Below are 20,224 nucleotides of genomic sequence, written 5' to 3'. Positions count from 1 at the left end.
ACAGCACCAAGACACACACACACAAACACACAAAGGAACTATGCATGGTCTGTCCATTACCTTTGAAAGTATGTAGTAAGACAAAGAAAATATAATCTGTGATGTCAAAAGTGTAACTGCAAATATTTCATTTCTTTATTTAAACCTAGAGCCTGAGGCGAGCCGTCTCTGAGGCTGCTTATTTTACATTTTGATCCCAAACTTTGCCATTTTGCAATATACCCACAATACATTGCTGGAAAGAAAACCAGAGATCCAAGAGAATAACAGAGGCTGGACAGCGGCAGACACGCCGCTGCATGGAAAAGAATAGAAATCCATGTTATGCATTAGCATGCAAAGCAGTGCATTTGTATAATAAGAGCCCAGAAAGAAAACCTTCTTCATTAATTACTGTCGACACAGAAAAAAATATAATGAGATATGAGGGAGAAACAGAAACTATTTATGGTAACCAAGGAGCCGGACGTAATGATCAGACCGCAGCTGAAACCTCTATTGATTTTCCCTTTAAATATACAACTCAATTAAAGATACAGCTGATTAAAAGACAACTACAAATCGCAGCAGCAGATCTGGAGACGCTGCCGAGGCTGGCTGACCCGGGGCCGCCCGCTGCAGTGAGAGAATTACATGATTTCATATCCGAGGCTTCCCCGCAATCACTGCTGAGGAAAGTAAGGCTTCAGATAACTCTTTTTTTTGTTTGTTTCATATTGTGACCATTTTAAAATGGAGCCGTAATGGCCACAGACACACCTCATGAATTTTGTTGTATTATTTTAAACAGTGCCAATAAAAAAAAAATATATATATATATATATATATATCTTTGTTCAAAGTTTGTGGCAGTCAAACTGCTAACTTTCAGCACTAAAAGCCTAAAAACCAACGTTGATAAGGCACAAAAAAACAAGAGTAATGCTGACCTCTGAATACATAAAACACAAATAATCAAACAAACAATACAAACCCACTTTCCTTGTTAAAATGAAGCACCTCCTTAACACAAGCCAGACCGGAGCTCTTTTTTTCCCCTTTCTGCCTCAGCCTTGTCACTGACAAATAAAAACCTTGACAGTCTGTGTACCCTCACCATGCGAGAAGGGCAGAATTACAATGTATAATGGAAAACCTTTCTGTTTCTCACTGATGAAAAAAAGCTGTTAAAAGTCTGAACTTTTTTTCAAGTTGTTCAAAAGTTTTCGCCACAGCCTTATTCCATTTTTTTTCTTTATGACAAGATTTTCAAAAATACGTGCGATATGAAGGTACTTCTCTCATTGGAGATATTACAACTGAAAGAATTATGCATGCTTGGATTTGTTTATTTCAAAAGACGTCTCATTGTAATTATAGTGTAAATAACAAGCGTATTATTTCTATACGCTATAATCAATACAGATCGCCAGGCGAGCTTTTGCATGCGTAAACGTATTGCAGTCACGACTGATATTATTTTCCCGAATATTGTTTAGGTTTCGAGACTTTCACACACTGAACACAACATCTGTGAGCTGAGTGTGTGTGTGTGTACCTGTAGGGAGTTTAGGAGGATGAAGACGTAGGCCATTACAATGGATAGAGGAACCAAAACACCGCACAGCCACGTCAGTCCAAGGATGGGCAGCAACACCAACACTGCTTTCACTGCAGCCCTGTACCCACAAACACAACAACCAATCACACCACTCTAAAGTAGCTGATTGAGCTGAGCAAACCACGTAAAATGTATTTAATTATTTCCTTCAGGTTCTCCTTCTGATCATCTATTCAATTTCCAACTTTCCCAACTTTTTATTTTTTTTGTCAAAACTGAGAAGCTCCGGTGAGCCAGTTGTTCCATATACAAGCCTATACAGCTGGAAGGCTCACGGGGTGAAAACTTCCCACCTTAAATCCACCTTAATTCTGTTTAGAGTGGAATTAGCGTTCCGCTTAGGTGACCGCCAAACCGCAACAGCTGTCTGTGTGTTCTCGTGTGTGTGACATGGCATGCGACGGGCCCTAGTTTATTCAGCGGAGGAATGTGTTTGAGTTTCCGAGATGGCTGCCACCCAGGCAAATAGTTCAAGGCCTGTTTTGAAAACCTTCATAAAGCACCTACTGTGAGCCCCAGTGGACTAAGGTAGGTTCAAACACGCCCACAATCATGATTTCATCTGCTAGGATTACAGAGAAGCTTGCAGGATTTTACTCCAATCCCACTGAAGTGAAAAGACAGCAGGGACGCAGCCTGGGATGGTGCTTTTGTACTGACATCACAGTGCAACAGCAACGGAGACGTCAGTGTACCAAGGCAGGTTTAGCAATGGTAGATGGTATGGAACAAGAAACGTTAACTGTACAAAACTCCAGGACTTGAGTTAGTGATTTGCACGCATGCTACATTTCAAATTAACACTAAATTAATCCAAACTAAAATAAGTTAACAAACATATCATATGTATTTATATATTTTTCTTTTAAATTGAAAGAATATAAATTTGTCAGTTAGTAACATAATCTTTCAATTCCAAACAACACCATAGTTTGAATTATTTCTATGACATAAGCACAAGTTAAATATACTGTTGCAAGACAATATATACAATTTGGCAGGACTTAAACGATATTAAACACTGAGAGTATAACATTGCAATCAGTTAAGTCCTTTATATGGCTATCACTAATAAAATCCACTCAAAAGTATTCCTCTCTCTCGCCTGATAAACAAAAGCCACTGATTTAAAATGACAAAATGCAGTACAAAATCACTTAATGACTACAGCTTGTCCGTTTCAAGGCCTCTGGCCGAGGCCAATACACATTAAAAAGAGGACAAATGGTGCCTCCTTGTGGTTGGTACCTGATCTGCTCATACGTTCGCTCCACCGGACTGGCTCCCATGGCCAACATGATGGACCTTCTCTTGGCTGTGGAGATTGTGATGACCACAACCCTGGTTAATACCAATATGTTCACCTTCAAAATAAAATCAGGAGAGTACAGAAATGAGGAAGAAGCAAAGATTCCACAGAGACCGTCATAAAAGAAAGTAAATACAAATATCTAAGGAGAGGTAGTAACATTAGGTTTTATAGTCCAAAACTATCATCCCTGTTATGCTCTATTTTAACAACATCAGTTCAGCTAATTATAATTCAATTTGCTGACCATGATGATGAAGATGACAGGCCCAGCAAAACCCCAGATAATGCCATTCTGCAGACTGAGCCAGCAGTAGTCATCAGCCGAGTACTTGCTCGGGGCTGACGCTAGTGTGATGGTGACTATCAGCACAGGCAGACCTGGTTAGATTGAGAGGTTTTAAAAAATACACACAGAGGAGGTAAAAGCACTGATGTTTTGTTGAATCGCACATATAGAGAGTCAGTTAGAGCACTGCACATTACACAGTGTGACAAATCAACTACTTCCACAAGAAAAACCTGGCAGCCCGTCTGCATGTGTAACGATAAGGAACAATTTGGTTTGGTCATGTAACTGTACCCCAGCCGATGAGATAGTAATATTTCATATGTTGCTCCTCGCTTAAGTTGACTGCAACCACCTTGCTCCAGAGCAGCAGACCCTCCACCAGCATCCAGCTAAATGCCGCCATGAAGAAGAGATGGAGCAGCGCCGCCACGAGCGTACAAGCCACCTTACAACACACAAGCACAGGCATAAACATAAGATTTGTCATTATGAGATGAAAGTTGCATTAGTGATACTAAGTAATAAAAGTCAAGAATGGCTACAAGCCTTAACTACACACACAAATGAAAAATGTTTAAACTGTATGTTTAAGACGAAATATCCCATTGACATCATTATCAATCCCACGATCACAAGATAACTGTATGCATGCTTTTGTAGCCTCTATTCAGCAAATGTTAGTTTGTGTAAATGAATGATTATGATTTATTTGCAATAGGAATTAAAAACCAACTAAAGACATGTTTTTTCATTTAGACAGTCATTTCAAATATTTCTAAGCTTCAGCTAAATACTGCACAATTCATATGTAGGTGTTATAAATGCTCTGTATTTTCTTAAATCTAGATTTAAATCACTTGCTTGTTTCACTGTAAAAATACTGCAAATAGGTGTAACTCTAACAATATTTAATGATACCCTCTATAAAGGTTATGAAATCTGCAAACCTACTTTTAAAAATCAACATAACATTTACCTTGTTGTGAATGGCTGAGCCGCTGCACAGCAGAATCACCTGGGCACAGATAAGGGCAACGAACAGGTTCTTGTGAATGGACGTCCTGTCGGATTTGGGGATACTGTGGATACAGAGGGGGATAACAAAACCTCATCCAAAGGAAGATATATGCTATGGAGCCTGCTTACACAGCATTGCACCAATCAAATGCTATCTCAGTTATACTGCTAAGATAAGATAAGATAAGATAAGATAAGATAAGATAAGATAAGATAAGATAAGATAAGATAAGATAAGATAAGATAAGATAAGATAAGATAAGATAAATTTTATTGTCATTGTGCAGTCATACCTAGTACAATAGTACAACAAAATTGGAAGCTATCCCACGTCGGCACTACACAAAACTGTTACCCTATTTCTCTGGTTTTGCAACATTGCTGTTTAACACATGTCACCAATAACATCAATCGAAATGTAAGACAGAGGAGCCACCAGTCATAAATGAGCCAAATATCTGGTCATAAGAAACAGATAGCTGTAACAGACACTATGGTATGTGTAGTGATCTTGCACTTGCGTGTTTTACATGATTATATTAAGGTAAACAAGAAGGGAAGCTGGTACATAATATCACTATGCTCCGGTGCTACACTTCTCAAAAATAGCAGCAGATTGATCAACAGTTAACTGGAATGCTGCCTTCAGGCGGCTGCAGGGATTAGATAAAAGAAAAGCTTTTCATACAGAATAAAGGAGCAGAACTAAGAATTGTGCAGAATCTCACTAATTCACAGATTGACTTGGTTCTGAGATGTGACGTAAAATACTGACAACGTGCTTTGTGCCTTCTACCCCCCCACCTGTTCGCATAACTAACTGAAAATGTCAATGGCACCACAATAAGGAAACCATATATGTCACTGTTTCCTCAAACACCCAAAAAGATCAAAACAACTACTCGTATTAATTAATCAATACATTGAATATTTCCATCTCAGACTGAAATATCAAACAGAAAACAGAAAAACAAGAGACAGCTGAAACTGGCTGAGAGGTAAATTAACTAGAGAGCCTCTCATTATCTGCCCATCAGGCTCATTTTATGTCTGCATCACTGCTTGAGACCACTGTAATCCCGCCGCATGAATACAAGCGTCCTCGGCTTTGTGAGCCTCAGCTTTGTCTCTGGTTGCGAGTGAATTTAAGCGCACAAACACATGTACATCATACATCAGCGCGCGTGAAACGCGAGCCTGCGCTCTCTGTTTTTAGGGCAGTCGTAAATTGCCGAGGCAGCTCCTCTCCAGCTGATCGCGATCCCTCAATGACCGTAATGTTAATTAACAGCTAGAGAATGCCACCATAAACCTTCAGGGTGGACTCACATGTAGACAACAGTAATTACTGGATTAGCACAAGTCAATACTATCATAGCTTTAGGAACAGAGCAGCAACGATACTACTGATCAGTTATCTCAGCGTGTCTTTCTTATAACATGGCAATGCCCAAAAAGGTGTAAAAAATACACAAAAAAATGCCTAAATGATATTTGTGCTACATAAATTCCATATAATGAGTCCAAATTATAAGCTTTTAGCATTTTCAAGACCACTATTATAAAGAGAGTTTTTTGCTATTTTGACTTTGGAAATAATGATGAACCTGTTTTCAAAAGTATGTAGGTACTTGAGCAACACAATACAGTATACAACATAAAATATGTATAGCAGAACCACTGCATCTGCTTGACACCAGGTGTAAAAAGTGACTGCTGTGTTTAGCAGCACAGAAAAAGGTGAGGCTGCTTTGCGTCTCGTGGCTCAGGCAGACAGAAAACAGGCAGCTATTTTCGCATCATAGGCAAGCAGGTCAGGAAAAATCAGTTACTTACTCCAGCACAGTGAACAGCATCAAGGTCACCACCAGAGCACACAGAGATGCGCCACAGCCAATGAATGTCAGCTTGGTCAAAATAAGCTCTTCCTCTGGACTCCACTGGGACAGAAAGGAAAGGCAAGTTGTGGGAGAAAGACAAAAGAGGGGAGAATGTTGTCAGAGAGTCCTAGAGGTTGACGAGAAGCCGTCCAATATCTGAAAAATCCCTCATTTGATCTGAAAGAAAGTGATTTCTTACGTCATCGCTATACATAAATGGTTGCATTTTTATAAACTCAAAATCTTGCCGATGGTATTGCTCTTTGATGAACTTACAAACTTTTATGTTCTTCAGGTAAACAGAGAGAATAGCTGTACTACATTCTACATCCTTCAACACAACAGGCGCAGTATGAGTGACACCTGCTGGCAGACATCATGTACTGCAAATCCTATCCCCAAGATCGAATATTAAACTGGATCTTGATTTAGACAAGCAGTCACGGTAAAAAGTAATTCAAATACATTTAATTCGGTTTTATTTATATAGCATTAAATCACAACAACAGTCACCTTAAAGTGCTTTGTATTGAAAGTTAAAAACCCTACAATAATAAAGAATAAAGTACATTCTCCATCAGCTATATTATTAGGACATTTATTCAAAATGTATTCCTTACCAGGTCTTAGATGAACAATAAAAGACCTACTATATCACGTCACTATTTATTTAACACAAACTAGAGCAAAATGCAGAAGCAGTATGTGAAAAACTAAGTGCAACTTAAGGCCCAGCAGCTTGTAGAAACACCTTGATCTGCAATAACTTGAAGTAACTTTAATTGTTTCTCACATTTTTCTCATTTTGGGCAAGCTACTGAGCCCAAGTTGTTCTCATTTGCATCTATCAGCGTATGAAGGTGAGATAGACAGAAAGTCCTTACCTAGAAAAAGCATAGCAAAAAAGTTCCTTTATGAATAGGTGCAAATGGGCTAATAAGGTAAGTTGTACAAAATGCTTTGAGTGCTCAGGTAGAGTAGAAAAGTGCTACATTTGTCATTTACCAACGGCTGCTAGGTGCACAAATCATCACCTCTCCACCACTGTACTTGACAGTTGGTATGAGGTGTTGGTGCCGACATGCTGTGTTTAGTTTTCTCCAAAGGCGGTTCTGTGCATTCTGGCCAAACATCTCCACTTGGGTCTCATGGCTTGCACAACTGTGATTTTGCAAATGCAAAATTGCATGAAATGTTCATCAAATGTACTTTCATGAACTTTAGCATCATAACTGAGGCCTGAAGTGTAGCTTTGGGGTTTTCTCTGAACATTATCTGAATTTGAAAGCAGACCTGAATGCTCCAGACCAGCCAACTGCTAAAACATCTGCTTTTATAGAGGTGGGCACACTTATCAATAACATTTATTCACTTCTATTTGCTTAGCAGCCACTTACCATCACAGTGTGTGAATGTGTGTGTGAATGGGTGGATGACTGGATATGTAAAGCGCTTTGGGGTCCTTAGGGACTAGTAAAGCGCTATATAAATACAGGCCATTTACCATTTAATATGTATGGAAGAAGTAACAGTGCACTTAGTTTATCATACACTGCTTTCGCATTTTGGCCTAATATTTGATAAATTAATAAAGATGTGGTGTAATGTGACACGTCTGAGACTATACTTACCTCATTTTAAACCCTGATTATTTTTATTATACCGGATATGCGATGCCATTTTTACCATGAATATGAAATGTATCATAATATACATGTTGTAAAAAAAATGCACCACATAACTCATACCTTTACAAGATTGTTCACAGTTTACCTTAAATAACCTAAAACTTGATGTGTGTGATTTAAATGGGGGCATCACAATCGAGCTCAAGTTACCTGTGATTCGAGGTAATTCATCAGCACTGCAAAGTTTGTTGTATGGTTACACAAACAGGACGTGACACTAGAGCCATCAAGGATCACTGTGCAGCCTTCACTGGACCAGCTACTGGTATTGGTGTGCCTATACACAAGCACAAACACACTCACTGGTAAAGAATCACACTCATATTTAGGACTGAGACATCCTGCAGGGATAGTGACATGTCTTATAAAACATCAAACAATAGGCTACTTCCTACATCATTTATCGAATTAATTGAAATAATACAATTTTCAGGCATAGTCATGTGACTGTGCTGTTGGTGAAACTTACGTCAGGCTGAAATTCCAGAAGGCACAAACAGGAATAACTCTCTTTGAATACTCCACCTAGAAACAGAATAATGTTTGCATTTGTTTTAATCTTTATCCTCGTTTTAATTTATCTGTGGTTGGTCATCAAACTTTGGCTTATTCTAAATGACTATTTCTTTCTATTCCATGTGCTGCTTGCTAAGTGATGAAAATTACTGTAAAATAAAATGCTGTAACTTATTTTTAATAAACGAAAATTGCATAGCTGCTAATATCATGCTGTGTGACATCCTCTGCACAATAGGCTGCGCCACCTGTGATGATGAAAGGGTGTACTTGACAGCAACAGGTATGGTTTCGGGGTTCGAGGCATGGCGGACCGTGGCTGATATGATAGCCGATGCTAGATCTCCTGGGAGAGTTCTGGGAAAACAGGCAATGGTTATCACTGAGATACATCTTACATAATCAATTCAAACTACAACCATCAGATTAATCCCCATGCTTTAGAGTAAAAGTGGCTGAATCCAGACCACAAAGATAAGATAAGAAATTACAGTTCATTAAAAACAGAGAAACAAACAACAGGAAACCTTTTCACTTTCTCTTGGTCACTCAGTGCAGACTCCTTTGTTCCTGATACAATGTCACTGAACTGGTTGTAATGGGTATGAATAAATATCACCTCCTCATATCCTGTTTAGAGATAGTGGACAAAAACACTGTGTGGGTCAGTGGTTCATCTAGGTGAGCATCTAACAATGTAATATGTGTCTATAGCATTTGTAGTGTAAACTAACGGTTACGGTTAGCCTCTAGAACAAGTGCATTTCCGTGTGTGTGTGTGTTTACTACCTAGCGTGTGTATCCTCTGGAGCTCGGTCTCAGGAATGAGCAACTCATCGTGGCTACTGCTGCTGGGCTTGTGAGAGCCAAACGCAGATGGCTTGTAGACTTGATTACAGCTCTCCTGGGACAGCTTCTGCCACTTCATGTACACATCTGACAGCCAAGCAGATGCAATGACAATATTAACAGAAACCATAAGTTAGAAAGCCAAGAGCCACCAAATGTTTCGATCATTGCGCGCGTGTGTGTCCTTTCACCTATATTCTTGGTAGAAAGACTCAAGCTTCTTCCCTTAGTACAAAGCATCTCTGCAAAAGCTTCAGTGAACTTATCAATGGTCTTGACAAGCGTAAATGGGCCAATGTTGACCTGAACAAATCGATCAAACACAGGTTAATGGAGGTGAAGAGCTATCTTTGGAGAGTAGATTATATTTAAGTAAGTAAGCAGGGCGCCTCAAAGCAACAGAGTCCTGGGTTATGTATGCACCAGCTGGCTGGGGCCTGCATGTCCTATGTAATTGCCTGTTTGTGCAACATAAGCATGAATAGTTGTCTCTGTGTGTTGGCCCTGTGATAGATATAGATGGTGACATATCCAGGGTGTACCCAGCAAGTAATTAAATCTAAATCCGCATTATAAATAAAGGATAGAAACACAGACTGTTAAGTGATGCAAACAGGTTTCTTATGTATAGTTAAGAAACAACTTTAAATTCTTTTCTGATGGATTAAATAAGGTTCTCATAGTCCGTATGCGCTTAAATCCCAGGGTACACTAATTTGCTACAATGCTTTTAATAATTTAAGGAGGTAAAATGTTATTAAACACACAATTTTAATTAAGTAAAAAAATTGGAGGATTTCACAGAGATATCATCACAGAAACATTACGCCTCACCCCATCATCCGTCAGACCCATCCACTGTGAAGCCATGCGTGGCTCCAGGATCAGACTCGCAATATTTAGATAGTTGGTGGCAATGGACACCATGACCTCTGTGGCATTATCTCCGGCGGAGTGAAATCTAGCTGGTGGAGTTACGTCCATCATCTGAGAGAGGTAGAAAACATCGTTGGCGGTCAGGAGGAGCGGGCCACTTGCCTCTATTTTATGTAGGACAGCTTGGGTCAGCTGCTGCAGCAAGGTCAATTTGTCCCAGGAGCTGTTAGCACCCACCGCTCCTGTTACCTGAATAAACAGAATAGAACAAAGTTATAACATTAACTTAACTGCTGATTCACTGGTCCTTTTATACTTCAATCACTTCTATTCACTAAGCATTCTTAGGTGATTCTCTGGGATTTTGATCCTAACAAATGTGCAAAGTTGAGATGATGACTCTCCTAAAATTGGATCAGATAGTTCCAAGAGTTTCTTAAGTGTGTCAATTTTTTACTTGGATACATCTTCCACAAAACAGCTTAACTGGAGATAAAGTATCGTAATTTCAGGAGTGGGACCACGCCTCCAGACACGCTCCTTCTGGTTCTTATCTATATATGTTCCCCCAGTTCTACAAGTTGTCATTCTCGTTTATGTGCCCCACCCTCCCTCTCCTTTTCAATTCTTTAACTTCTTCACTTCTATTTAGTACATGGGGATCTGCCAGGCCTGGGAGCCAGTCCCCTTTGAGGCCTTCCCCAAACCGCAGCTCAATTCATGTCCAAGCCATTCACCTTTACCTACTAAAACACTGTCAACCCCAAAATGAGGACGTGGGCCCAGCGAGTGAAATGAAACGTAAATAATCAAAGAATATTCTTTTTGGGGGATTTTTTAGCACGTGTTAACTTGGTGATCTGCTCACTAACATGAATACTTGGTAGTTTATCAGACTGTACCACCACTGCACTACCTAATAACCACCTCAAAGCTCAACAGGCTGACTCACAGGTTTATTGATGAGATCCTTGTTCAGCCTCCTGAAGAATGGTGCCTTTGGTAAACTGAAAACACCCAGCTTCTCTGCAGAGACGGACAAATATAATATAATATAATATAATATAATATAATATAATATAATATAATATAATATAATGTAATATAATGTAATATAATATAATATAATATAATATACTGCAATCCATTAGCACACAAAAGCACACACAGCACCCTAAAAACCTATTTAAAAATAATTTAAAAGCAAGAAAACTGAATTGCATAATTCAATCACATTTGTTGATGCACAATAATTATTATCTGTACCTCGCCTACACTGACAGACAGCTCCTCTGGAGGAGTTGCATTTGGCTAGGCGGGAATGCTCCGTGACGGGGTCAAAAATGCCGCACTCTTCATCGGTTCTCTGGCTCTCTGCAAACATGGTGAAGGGAATAGTGAGGCTTATACATATTATTAAGCTGTTGAAAATCGCGTAGGGAAATATCAATATTGATATTATGCTGATAGACAGTAGTTTGGATAATACAAAATAGAGAAATGTTGCAAATGTGAGACATTTCATACAGGAAACTAACAATACACAGCAGTGCTTAAACTAATCAACAAGTCTACAAATACAATATAATAAGGTGTAACTGGGTGAATTCAAATTGACCCAGATAGGCATAACCTGACCTGCTCTCCCCGTTAGAAATGGAGTAAGTTTGTTAACTTGGCTAAGTATAAATATTGCACTAATAGTAAATTAAACATGGTTTCAAATTACTCATTTGTAGTTAGCAAATGCTTCTGGATATTTTACTCAACATGCATACCCATAATAGACCCATATTTTGTACCCTCATACCTAACAAACCTATTTCTATAATATATCCATATATCTATATTATTGCCAATATATATTTGGTAATATATCTATTATGGCTAAAGCACTTATGGATGCAAACTGCATTTCGGTGCCTTGTACTTGTGACATGTGCAATGACAATAAAGTTGAATTCTATTCTATTCTATTTTATCACTCTAGGCATCTATTTTTCCATTGTAGCATTTTAAAATCTGTTTTGCTTTATTCATATTAAAATATTTTACTTGTATACTAAAACACTGTATGAATATATATATATATATGTTTATGTATATCTTAGTTTTTATTCACTGCTAGCAGAATCTGGACACATATCGTAAGCTTTTATTTTGGTCTGCAACACATCATACTAAATCTGTTTTATTGAATGTAAATAAATGTACATAAAAGCAGAATGCAATGATCAGCAAATCTTTTGAAGCCTATATTTGATTAAAAATAGCAGAAAATACATTAATCAAATGTAGTTTTTCTGAGGAAGAATTTATGATTGTTATGAATTTGATGCCAGGATCAGAAGAAAAAAAACTAAGACAGGGGAAGCAAACGGCTAGGGAAGTTGTGTACTAAACTAAACTAATTTAAAAAGAAATTTTAATAATTAAATGGTAAAATGGTAAATGGTCTGTATTTGTATAGCGCTTTACTAAAGGACATCTTACAAATGATTAGGCTTAACATGATTTGATCCATGATCTTACAGGCACACATAGTAGAAACTAGGGACTAAAAGTTAACCATCCCCAGGAGCCTACAGGTGGATGCTGGGGTGGCTGAGGGGTCGACATAACGGGAAATGATGAAGGGCAGCAGCAACATTATGTAGGCCATCAAATTCGGAGGGTGCATTTTAAAATTTCTGGTTAATACATGAGGATAGTCCAGCATGTTATGTTGTAGCTCTATACTATCGAAACAAACATGTCTTTCCTGGGGCTGAGCTCCTTTAAAATAGACCGGGGTCAAGTGGGACACTGTCCTGTTCTAGCTAAAGATAAGAGTATACAATTAATACTTAATATACAACTCAAAAGCCAACAACTGTGATGTTTGGGGGATTACTAAAAGCCCCATTGACAATGAAAGACGAATAGAGGTTTTGGAGCACCACAGGCAGCCATACTGATGACTTATGGTACACTAAGGAATATCACGGCTCAAAAGCATCTTTTTGCTGCGATTTAATATTAAAAGTAACTGTGACCACCGATATTCTCTAATGCAGCGGTCCCCAACCTTTTTTGTGCCACGGTTTATGCCCGACAATATTTTCACGGACCGGCCTTTAAGGTGTCGTGGAAAAATACAACAAAATAAAACTAGTACCGGTACTGAAAAAAAAGAAGAGTTATTCATAACACACGTGAAAAGACCCAGGAAAACAGAGTTAAGGATAAAAACGATAACAAAATAACGCTGAACACCGATAAAAACCCTGAAAACCATACATTTCACACCTGACCCTCAACTCTCGCGGCCCGGTACCAAACGACTCACGGACCGGTACCGGTCCGAGGCCCAGGGGTTGGGGACCGCTGCGCTAATGTATTTGGACTTTTTAGTGAATTGATCACACCCAGGACGACCTGTTTGTTGCAGCAATACAATACCAAACCGCATTCAACATAGCTCTCCAGTAAAAGAAAAGTCTGAGCGCTAAGCTGAATGAAACTGGTCTTGGCATGTGCTGGCATTCGATTCAAACTGAGCAGGAGTGGAGCTGTAGATCAAAGTTATTGCTTTTATATATGCTAAAGCACAGTCATGGTTATAAACTGCTAGATGATGTTATTTAGTATAAAATGATGTTTAACTTCTAAGTGTAAAGCTGATATTATTTCTAATAATAATAATTTGTATCCATAGAGGACTTTTCCATGTTATACCTTGTTGCCACAACATTAGAAGCAAGAGTTTATAAGGTGCTGGCTTGACCCATATATTCTCCAGGTTTCAATATGACTGAACATATGTGGTATGCGCTGGAAAAACATGTGTAAACTCTTGAAGGCTCCGCTTTCCAGCTCACAGGACTGGATCAGCCACTAACGCCTCTGTCCCAGATAACACACAATGCTTTTCGGGGCCTTGTGAAGTCCACGCCAAGCCATAATTGCTCTGGATGTACAAATGGTGATCTAGCCAGTATTTGGCAGGAGTTTTTAATGTTGATGCTGGATTGTGTATGTCTGAGATGGTTTGATGAGGAAGAGAGAGAGAGGGAAAAATGAACCCGCCTGACAGAGTAGCAGGCAGTGCCAAGATCTTTCAAGTCCAGTAACTGAAGGAAGGCAACAGCCACCCTACAAACATTACATTGATCGCATTAAATACACACAAACACACAGAGATAGTCTTTAAAAGACCTGCAATTAAATTCTGATTGTGTGAGAGAAAATAAGTGACTGAATTCCAACACGCTGCCTTTCTACACGCTCGGCTCCAGCAGGGAAAGGGAGATTTTTGGAATTTCACTGCTCATTAGAGACCATGATGTCAGAAGGGGAGACGTCTGTTTTGAAGGGTGGGACTCGGGGTGATATGAGTCAAAAAGCATTTACCAGAAACATCAGCAGCCCCACCAGCTGCCAATTACAACTTGGTCACTAGCTCCCTTATTCATTTTAGGGAGGAAGGAAGGGAGGGAGGGAGACAGATGCTGAGAGTGTGCCTGTGTTTGTTTACTAATGTTTAAAACTTGAATAATAAATGGTCATTGGTTGCCACTATAGCAAACACGACATAACATGTGATCATAGGATATTTACACATCTAGTTGTTGTTTTTTTAAATCTGTAAATGATCTGATTTTGTAAAAGAGCCAATAAAAATAAAATGAATGACATTTAACAGTTTTAGTTACATTTTTTTTTAATACTAAGAGATGTCATTTATGATTAAACTGCTTCTGTGCAGTTAAACAGTTTCACTATTTCATGACATCACTTTTGGTTCTAGAAGTCAAAGCATTTTTAGACTTTTTAGATGTGATCATATTATGACTGGTTAATAATGTGGGTGTAGAAGATGATGGGACAGAGACTGAGGGTTATATCAGTAATATAGGTGGAGTTAACTACAACAGGCCAGCTTAGATCTTTTGTTATGTCTGACGTTACTGAAATGATTGCAGTCAAAAATGACTTTCAAATGGACTCTCTGTAATCGTTTTTCTGTACAGCAGCTCCACCCAGGCCCAGTGCCAACCTACTTAAATTGCAAACACCAAGTATAAGTAATTCTACCGCTGGAGCTTGTGGATAGATTGAGTCTCTTTTGTCTTTTATAGTCTAAATAACACAAAACTCCATACTTTCCTCTAGTTGGTGAATAAATTTGCTATAATAATACATAGCCTTTAAAAACCCTTCAGCTTTTGACCATGTCGTCTGATTGCATCCTGATTAATGTACCTTGACATGGGCTGTCACTCCACTGCTTTGTAAGGGAGGTCTCTATTTCCATTGCTGCTTCGCTCCACTTGAACACCAGCCCAGAGGAAACGGGTGAACACTTCTTTTCCATGCTGGAAATTTCGCTGCTGTTCAGTACCCGATTCCAAATGTGGAGTTCTGTTATGCTCCCCGAGAATGATTCGTCACTCTTAAATGACCCCCCAAAGGTGTCCTGCTCCTGCCCGATAATGAAAAAGCCACCATTTTCAATGCTGTCCATACTGTTTAGGCCTTCAGCCGCATACACAACGTGACCATGAGCATATATTGCCCAGCGTCCACCATTCTGGCTCCAAGAAACGCAGACAGAGTGCCAGGAGTCATCATAGTTGAAGGCGTCATGGTAAGGCCCGTGAATGCCATGGACGAGCAGAGCCAGCTGCACAGGCTTGCCCTGGTTCAGGTTTGCACGGAGCTGGAACTCATTAATATATGACGGAATGGAATATGAAAAGACTGTGGAATGGCCAGAGCATTGCGGATTGAAGCGCAGAAGGGTGCAAACAGTCAATGATCCCATGGAGGGGAAGCTGTACCGAAGACGGGCATGCGTCCTGTTCGAGCGCCCAGTGAAATTTAGAATGAGGGTCTTGGAGGACGCTTTGGTGTCACCACAGAGAGAGAGAGAGGGAAAAAAAAGACTATTAAGAAAAAATGCTGTCACAAATATTGGAAAAGATAGGAGCTAATTATAAAAAATCACTTTGCAATCCTATTTTTACTGTAAACAGCTGGAAAACATTTAAATGATTAAGTAAGCAGGAATTTGTCTGGACAAGAAAAGCAAAAAGAAAACAATTTATAAAAGGACCAGCACTAATGTCAATGCAAAGTTTTAAAAAACCTACTAAACCTACTTGTGATGCGTGTTATGACTTTCTTGGCAATCCACACAGACTGAGAGATGTTCAAGGATTTTAAAAATTTGGTAAGCTCCCGGTTTTCTTCTGCGTTGGAGACAGTAGCTAACGCCCCAGTGCGCTGCTTACACATTTCTCCAGCCCTGTTCCACTGCAGGCTGTCAGGAACATAGGCATAGTAGGATACATCACAAACCTGGGTGATGGTTTCCAGGAGAAAGGCTGCTCAAAAAAAGAAGAAACGTGAGAAGACAGGTAAGGAGGTGTGGCCAAACTGAAGTGGTAAAATACAGACTAAAACTGACTGAGATTCAAGTGAAGTTTTAATCCTGCCCATATCCTGACCAGGGCTTTGTTGTTATTATTATTATGGTTACAATATCAGCAGTGCCAACACGACCAATTATATTTGTGAGAACAGGCCAGACATGCTTGTTTATCATACAAATGACATCTAATGAAATTTTTCATTCAACATTTGAACGAGTCCATTTTCCAAACCTCTCGGTTCATGCAGAGGAGGGTTAGGGTTTAAAGCACCTGCCAGTTCTCAACTTTGGTTTTTATGCTATTTACAACTAACCATCAGCCAGAAAATAGTATAAACATACAAACAAAAAACCCACCTCTACTACTGTCCTGCATCTCACTCTGGCTTGTTATTCTTATATTTATTTTATATTTAGTTTAGTTATTTTAGTTGTTCGTTTTCCCGAAAACAAAAACACAAAAAAACTATAGTACCTAGGACTGAAGTGCAAATGGAGACCTTTAATTCAAGTGGTTTTGCAGTTGCACATTATCAGAGGCTCAAAATTAACTGGCAAGCAGTTTCAGACAAACAAAGCAGTTGATTCATGATCATTCATCATTGGGGTGAAACAAAACAAAATAACCCCCCACACACAAACACACATTTTAATCATATGTATCATAAATGACTGCAGTTCCTAGTTTAGTTACATCATGGGTGAAGAGAGAGAGAGAGAGAGAGAGAGAGAGAGAGCCTCACCTGCTTTATAGCTGTGAAAGCAAACCTGTAAGACAAGCACAGGTGTTTATGTAGCTAATTTTTAAAGGTATAAAATAATAAAGATAACTGGGCACCTGTTCACTAAGGAGTGCAGCAAGTGCCAAAATGAATTAAACTATACATCATTAAATAATTAATTGGGCCAGGAATTAATTAAAGTTTGAAGTAATTAATAAATTCAGTACATTAATAATGATTAAGTAGTAATTCACTTCATTTAAAATGTTTGATGCATATTTTACTTACTTTGAATTTTAATCAATTAATGATTGTCCCATTTGATTATTCGCCATAATTAATGATGCATTTATCTTTCAACTATTTAATTATATTTACTTTTTTTAATTTAACTACTTGTTTGGTTAAATAATTATGGCACTCGTGGTCCTCCATAATATCACTGCCAGCCTAGCCTCCTCGTGTTTTTTGTAAAGTATTCCTTTAAAAGACTATTTCATATAAAGTAGACATTAATAAAACTGTTGACCATCCAGCTGTGCTACTTTCACAGAAGTCCGTTCATTGTATTTCTCTAAAATTATGATAGTTTCTTGGGAAAACTCACACTGTTCACAAGACATGTTTACAAAAAAATGACAAGTGAGAAAAAGTGACAGCGACCAAAATGAATCCTCTCGACTAACAAAAGGTTTCTGATTTTCTTTACCTTCTCGAAACAAGTGAACCGCTTCAGGTATAAAACCTTTTTTGCCCCAGTTTGTTTGAGGAGAAATGAGCTCATTTAAAAGATGACAAAAAATGTAATAAGAAAAAAACATAAAAACACAAAGATGTGCCAGCTACTCACAAGCAGGCCCAGACTGCAGAACAATATCCTTTGCATCCTGAAATTAAATATATGCACATTAGCAGGGAATCCAATTCGGTTTCCTGCTCCTACGAGTCCTTGTTTCAGTTAAGCAAAGCAGCTGTTTTTACCTGAATTATTCGCTCCTTTTTGTGCGTCTTCACATCTCAAGTCGTAGAGTTTACCCAAGTTTTCTTCTCTGCTGTGTGCTCACAGCCGCTTACTAAAGTACAAGAAGACTACCAGCCGCAGCAGACTCCCGAGAGTATGCAAGGAGGATGCAGAGGCAGGCAGCAGTAGAGAGGCGTGGGTGTTGTTGAAGTCGGCAGAGCGGGGTTATAAAAGTAAGGTTCGGGGACCTCCGGAGGCCTTACAGCTTTTCCCGACTGGTCTCTTTAAATGTTAGGCTTCCACTCATCAGCAAATGTAAATCTATCTAGCAGTCCAAGTTAACTGGACTGGACAATCTATAGGTTGTCAAAATTTATTATGAGGATAAGGAAAACCTTATATACATACATCAGCATAACTTTGTGTTGAACCTTGGGGGGTCAAGATCTCTGTCTAAATAAATAAATAAATCTGGGTAAATTCCCAGATGATTAACCCTTTAAGACCTACCATAGAACCAAGTCCGCCAGAGCTTATATAATATTTTTACATGGTGTAGTGCCATTTTTGGGAGCATTTCAAGTTGCTATCAATACAACCATTATACCCCAAATTTTAATAATATGTTTGCATTAAGTGCATAGAAATTACATAAATTGCGAAAAAGTGCAATAAACTACAAAAAAATTGAAAATCGTTTTTGCTTTTTTAACATATATTTCTAGTTAGAGAAATTTAAGAGGCTTATCCCTCAAAACTGTAAATACAAAAAAGTTGCACAAAATAGTTTCCTACCACAGGAAATTAATTTTGAGTGTCTTCATAGTTTTATTTTTGAAATACACCAATTTTTATACACTGCAGGAAAAACAAAAATAAATATTATACTGCAAATTTGCAAAAAAGCAGCATGTGCATCAAAATAAACTATTTCCAGCAGTGCAATATGAGTCCTAAGCATCCCAGAAACGACACAGAAAGTCATAAAGTCAAACATAACTTTTAAAAAGAGCAGTATAGGCCCTGAGGCCCTGATGGTAAAAAAGACTACATTTCCGCGAAAATGACGTCACTTCCGGTTTCGGGCAGGTAACGGCGGACATGCAAAGGTTTGCGCTGACGTCTATTCCAACGTAGGAAGTGGTATGAACAGCTGATCGGATCGGCAAGGCGTGTTTCTGGAATATTATGTTTTTGTTCCTGCAAGCGCTTTTTATACAGTTTTTGCAAAGCTTTATGTGGAAGGAAACCGTGACCTAGGACAAGCTGATGGCATAAGATGTAAGTACAACTCCTCCGGTTTCATATGCAAAAAAAATTATTGCGCTAGCTTACGTGATTGCAGAGCTACCGGGATTTAAAAATAGTTACGCAAAACAGAGCGTGCCCGCTCCGACCGGCTCTAAAGGGTTAAACATGCAACTATTTTGCTGGTAATACCTGAAATTGACTAAAGAAAATCAACAGCCTAATTATGCAAGATAATTCATAATTTTATTGGGGGGGGGGGGGGGGGGTATATTGGAGGGATCATAACCCCCCCCCCCCTTCCCCCCCAAACCCCCTGGAAATTACGTCCCTGTATGCATAACTGGTGCTGTTGGAGCTGAAACTAGAAGACTGGCTGCTTTGTATTTACTGTGAAGTGAGTGTAGTGCAGGGACATCTTTAAAAAAATTATGAGCTAACAATCAGTGATGGAATAACAGCGTTACAAGTAACCGCATTACTAACGGGGTTACTTTTTTCAGTAACGAGTAATCTAACTAATTACTATTTCTATCGTTGCAATGCCGTTACCGTTACTAACAAGAAAATGCGATGCGGTGGCATTACCATTTTACTATTTTGAAGCTGTCTTCAGCTTACCGCATCCTATATCAGTGGCAGGGAAGTAGCTGTAAGTAATCTGGGCGCTACAGCTTTAAGCAGCTGTGCTGCGCATTTGGTTGTTTAGATAGAGGGGGAAGTTTTAGGAGTGACGGCGAGAGAGAAAGAGAGAGAGAGAAAGAAAGACAGGAGAAAAAGAGAGAGAGAGAGTTTTGAGATCTGACAGATTTGTGACGTTTAGCGTGTTTGGAGTGTGTAGTTAATGTGTT

The 20,224-nt window shown here is 38.9% G+C and overlaps 1 protein-coding gene across 3 annotated transcripts in view; it reads right to left on the bottom strand.

Annotated features, from left to right (window-relative positions):
- The window catches only part of LOC101465580 (adhesion G protein-coupled receptor D2), an 87,530-nt gene extending 69,227 nt beyond the window's left edge, over positions 1–18,303 (bottom strand). For 2 of the 3 annotated variants that reach the window (XM_004561998.3, XM_076874382.1), the window contains exons 1-20: positions 18,146–18,303; positions 18,015–18,051; positions 17,186–17,210; positions 16,171–16,395; positions 15,272–15,913; positions 11,294–11,401; positions 10,980–11,053; positions 9,986–10,276; positions 9,343–9,454; positions 9,092–9,238; positions 8,830–8,932; positions 8,551–8,659; positions 8,256–8,311; positions 7,937–8,063; positions 6,055–6,158; positions 4,178–4,280; positions 3,493–3,646; positions 3,157–3,290; positions 2,849–2,964; positions 1,538–1,658 (exon numbers count right to left, since the gene is read on the bottom strand). In XM_004561998.3, coding sequence (XP_004562055.3) covers positions 1,538–1,658; positions 2,849–2,964; positions 3,157–3,290; positions 3,493–3,646; positions 4,178–4,280; positions 6,055–6,158; positions 7,937–8,063; positions 8,256–8,311; positions 8,551–8,659; positions 8,830–8,932; positions 9,092–9,238; positions 9,343–9,454; positions 9,986–10,276; positions 10,980–11,053; positions 11,294–11,401; positions 15,272–15,913; positions 16,171–16,395; positions 17,186–17,210; positions 18,015–18,050 — 2,787 coding nt within the window. In that variant the 5' untranslated portion in view covers position 18,051; positions 18,146–18,303. The remainder of the gene's footprint in view (positions 1–1,537; positions 1,659–2,848; positions 2,965–3,156; positions 3,291–3,492; positions 3,647–4,177; positions 4,281–6,054; positions 6,159–7,936; positions 8,064–8,255; positions 8,312–8,550; positions 8,660–8,829; positions 8,933–9,091; positions 9,239–9,342; positions 9,455–9,985; positions 10,277–10,979; positions 11,054–11,293; positions 11,402–15,271; positions 15,914–16,170; positions 16,396–17,185; positions 17,211–18,014; positions 18,052–18,145) is intronic. The other variant, XM_076874384.1, reaches the window with a different exon arrangement.
- Between the last annotated feature and the right edge of the window lie 1,921 nt (positions 18,304–20,224).

This window comes from Maylandia zebra, linkage group LG15 (assembly GCF_041146795.1).
Source record: "Maylandia zebra isolate NMK-2024a linkage group LG15, Mzebra_GT3a, whole genome shotgun sequence".
NCBI lineage: Eukaryota > Metazoa > Chordata > Actinopteri > Cichliformes > Cichlidae > Maylandia > Maylandia zebra.
Note: the sequence above shows the minus strand (reverse complement) of the source record. Positions and strands in the feature narration are given on the sequence as shown.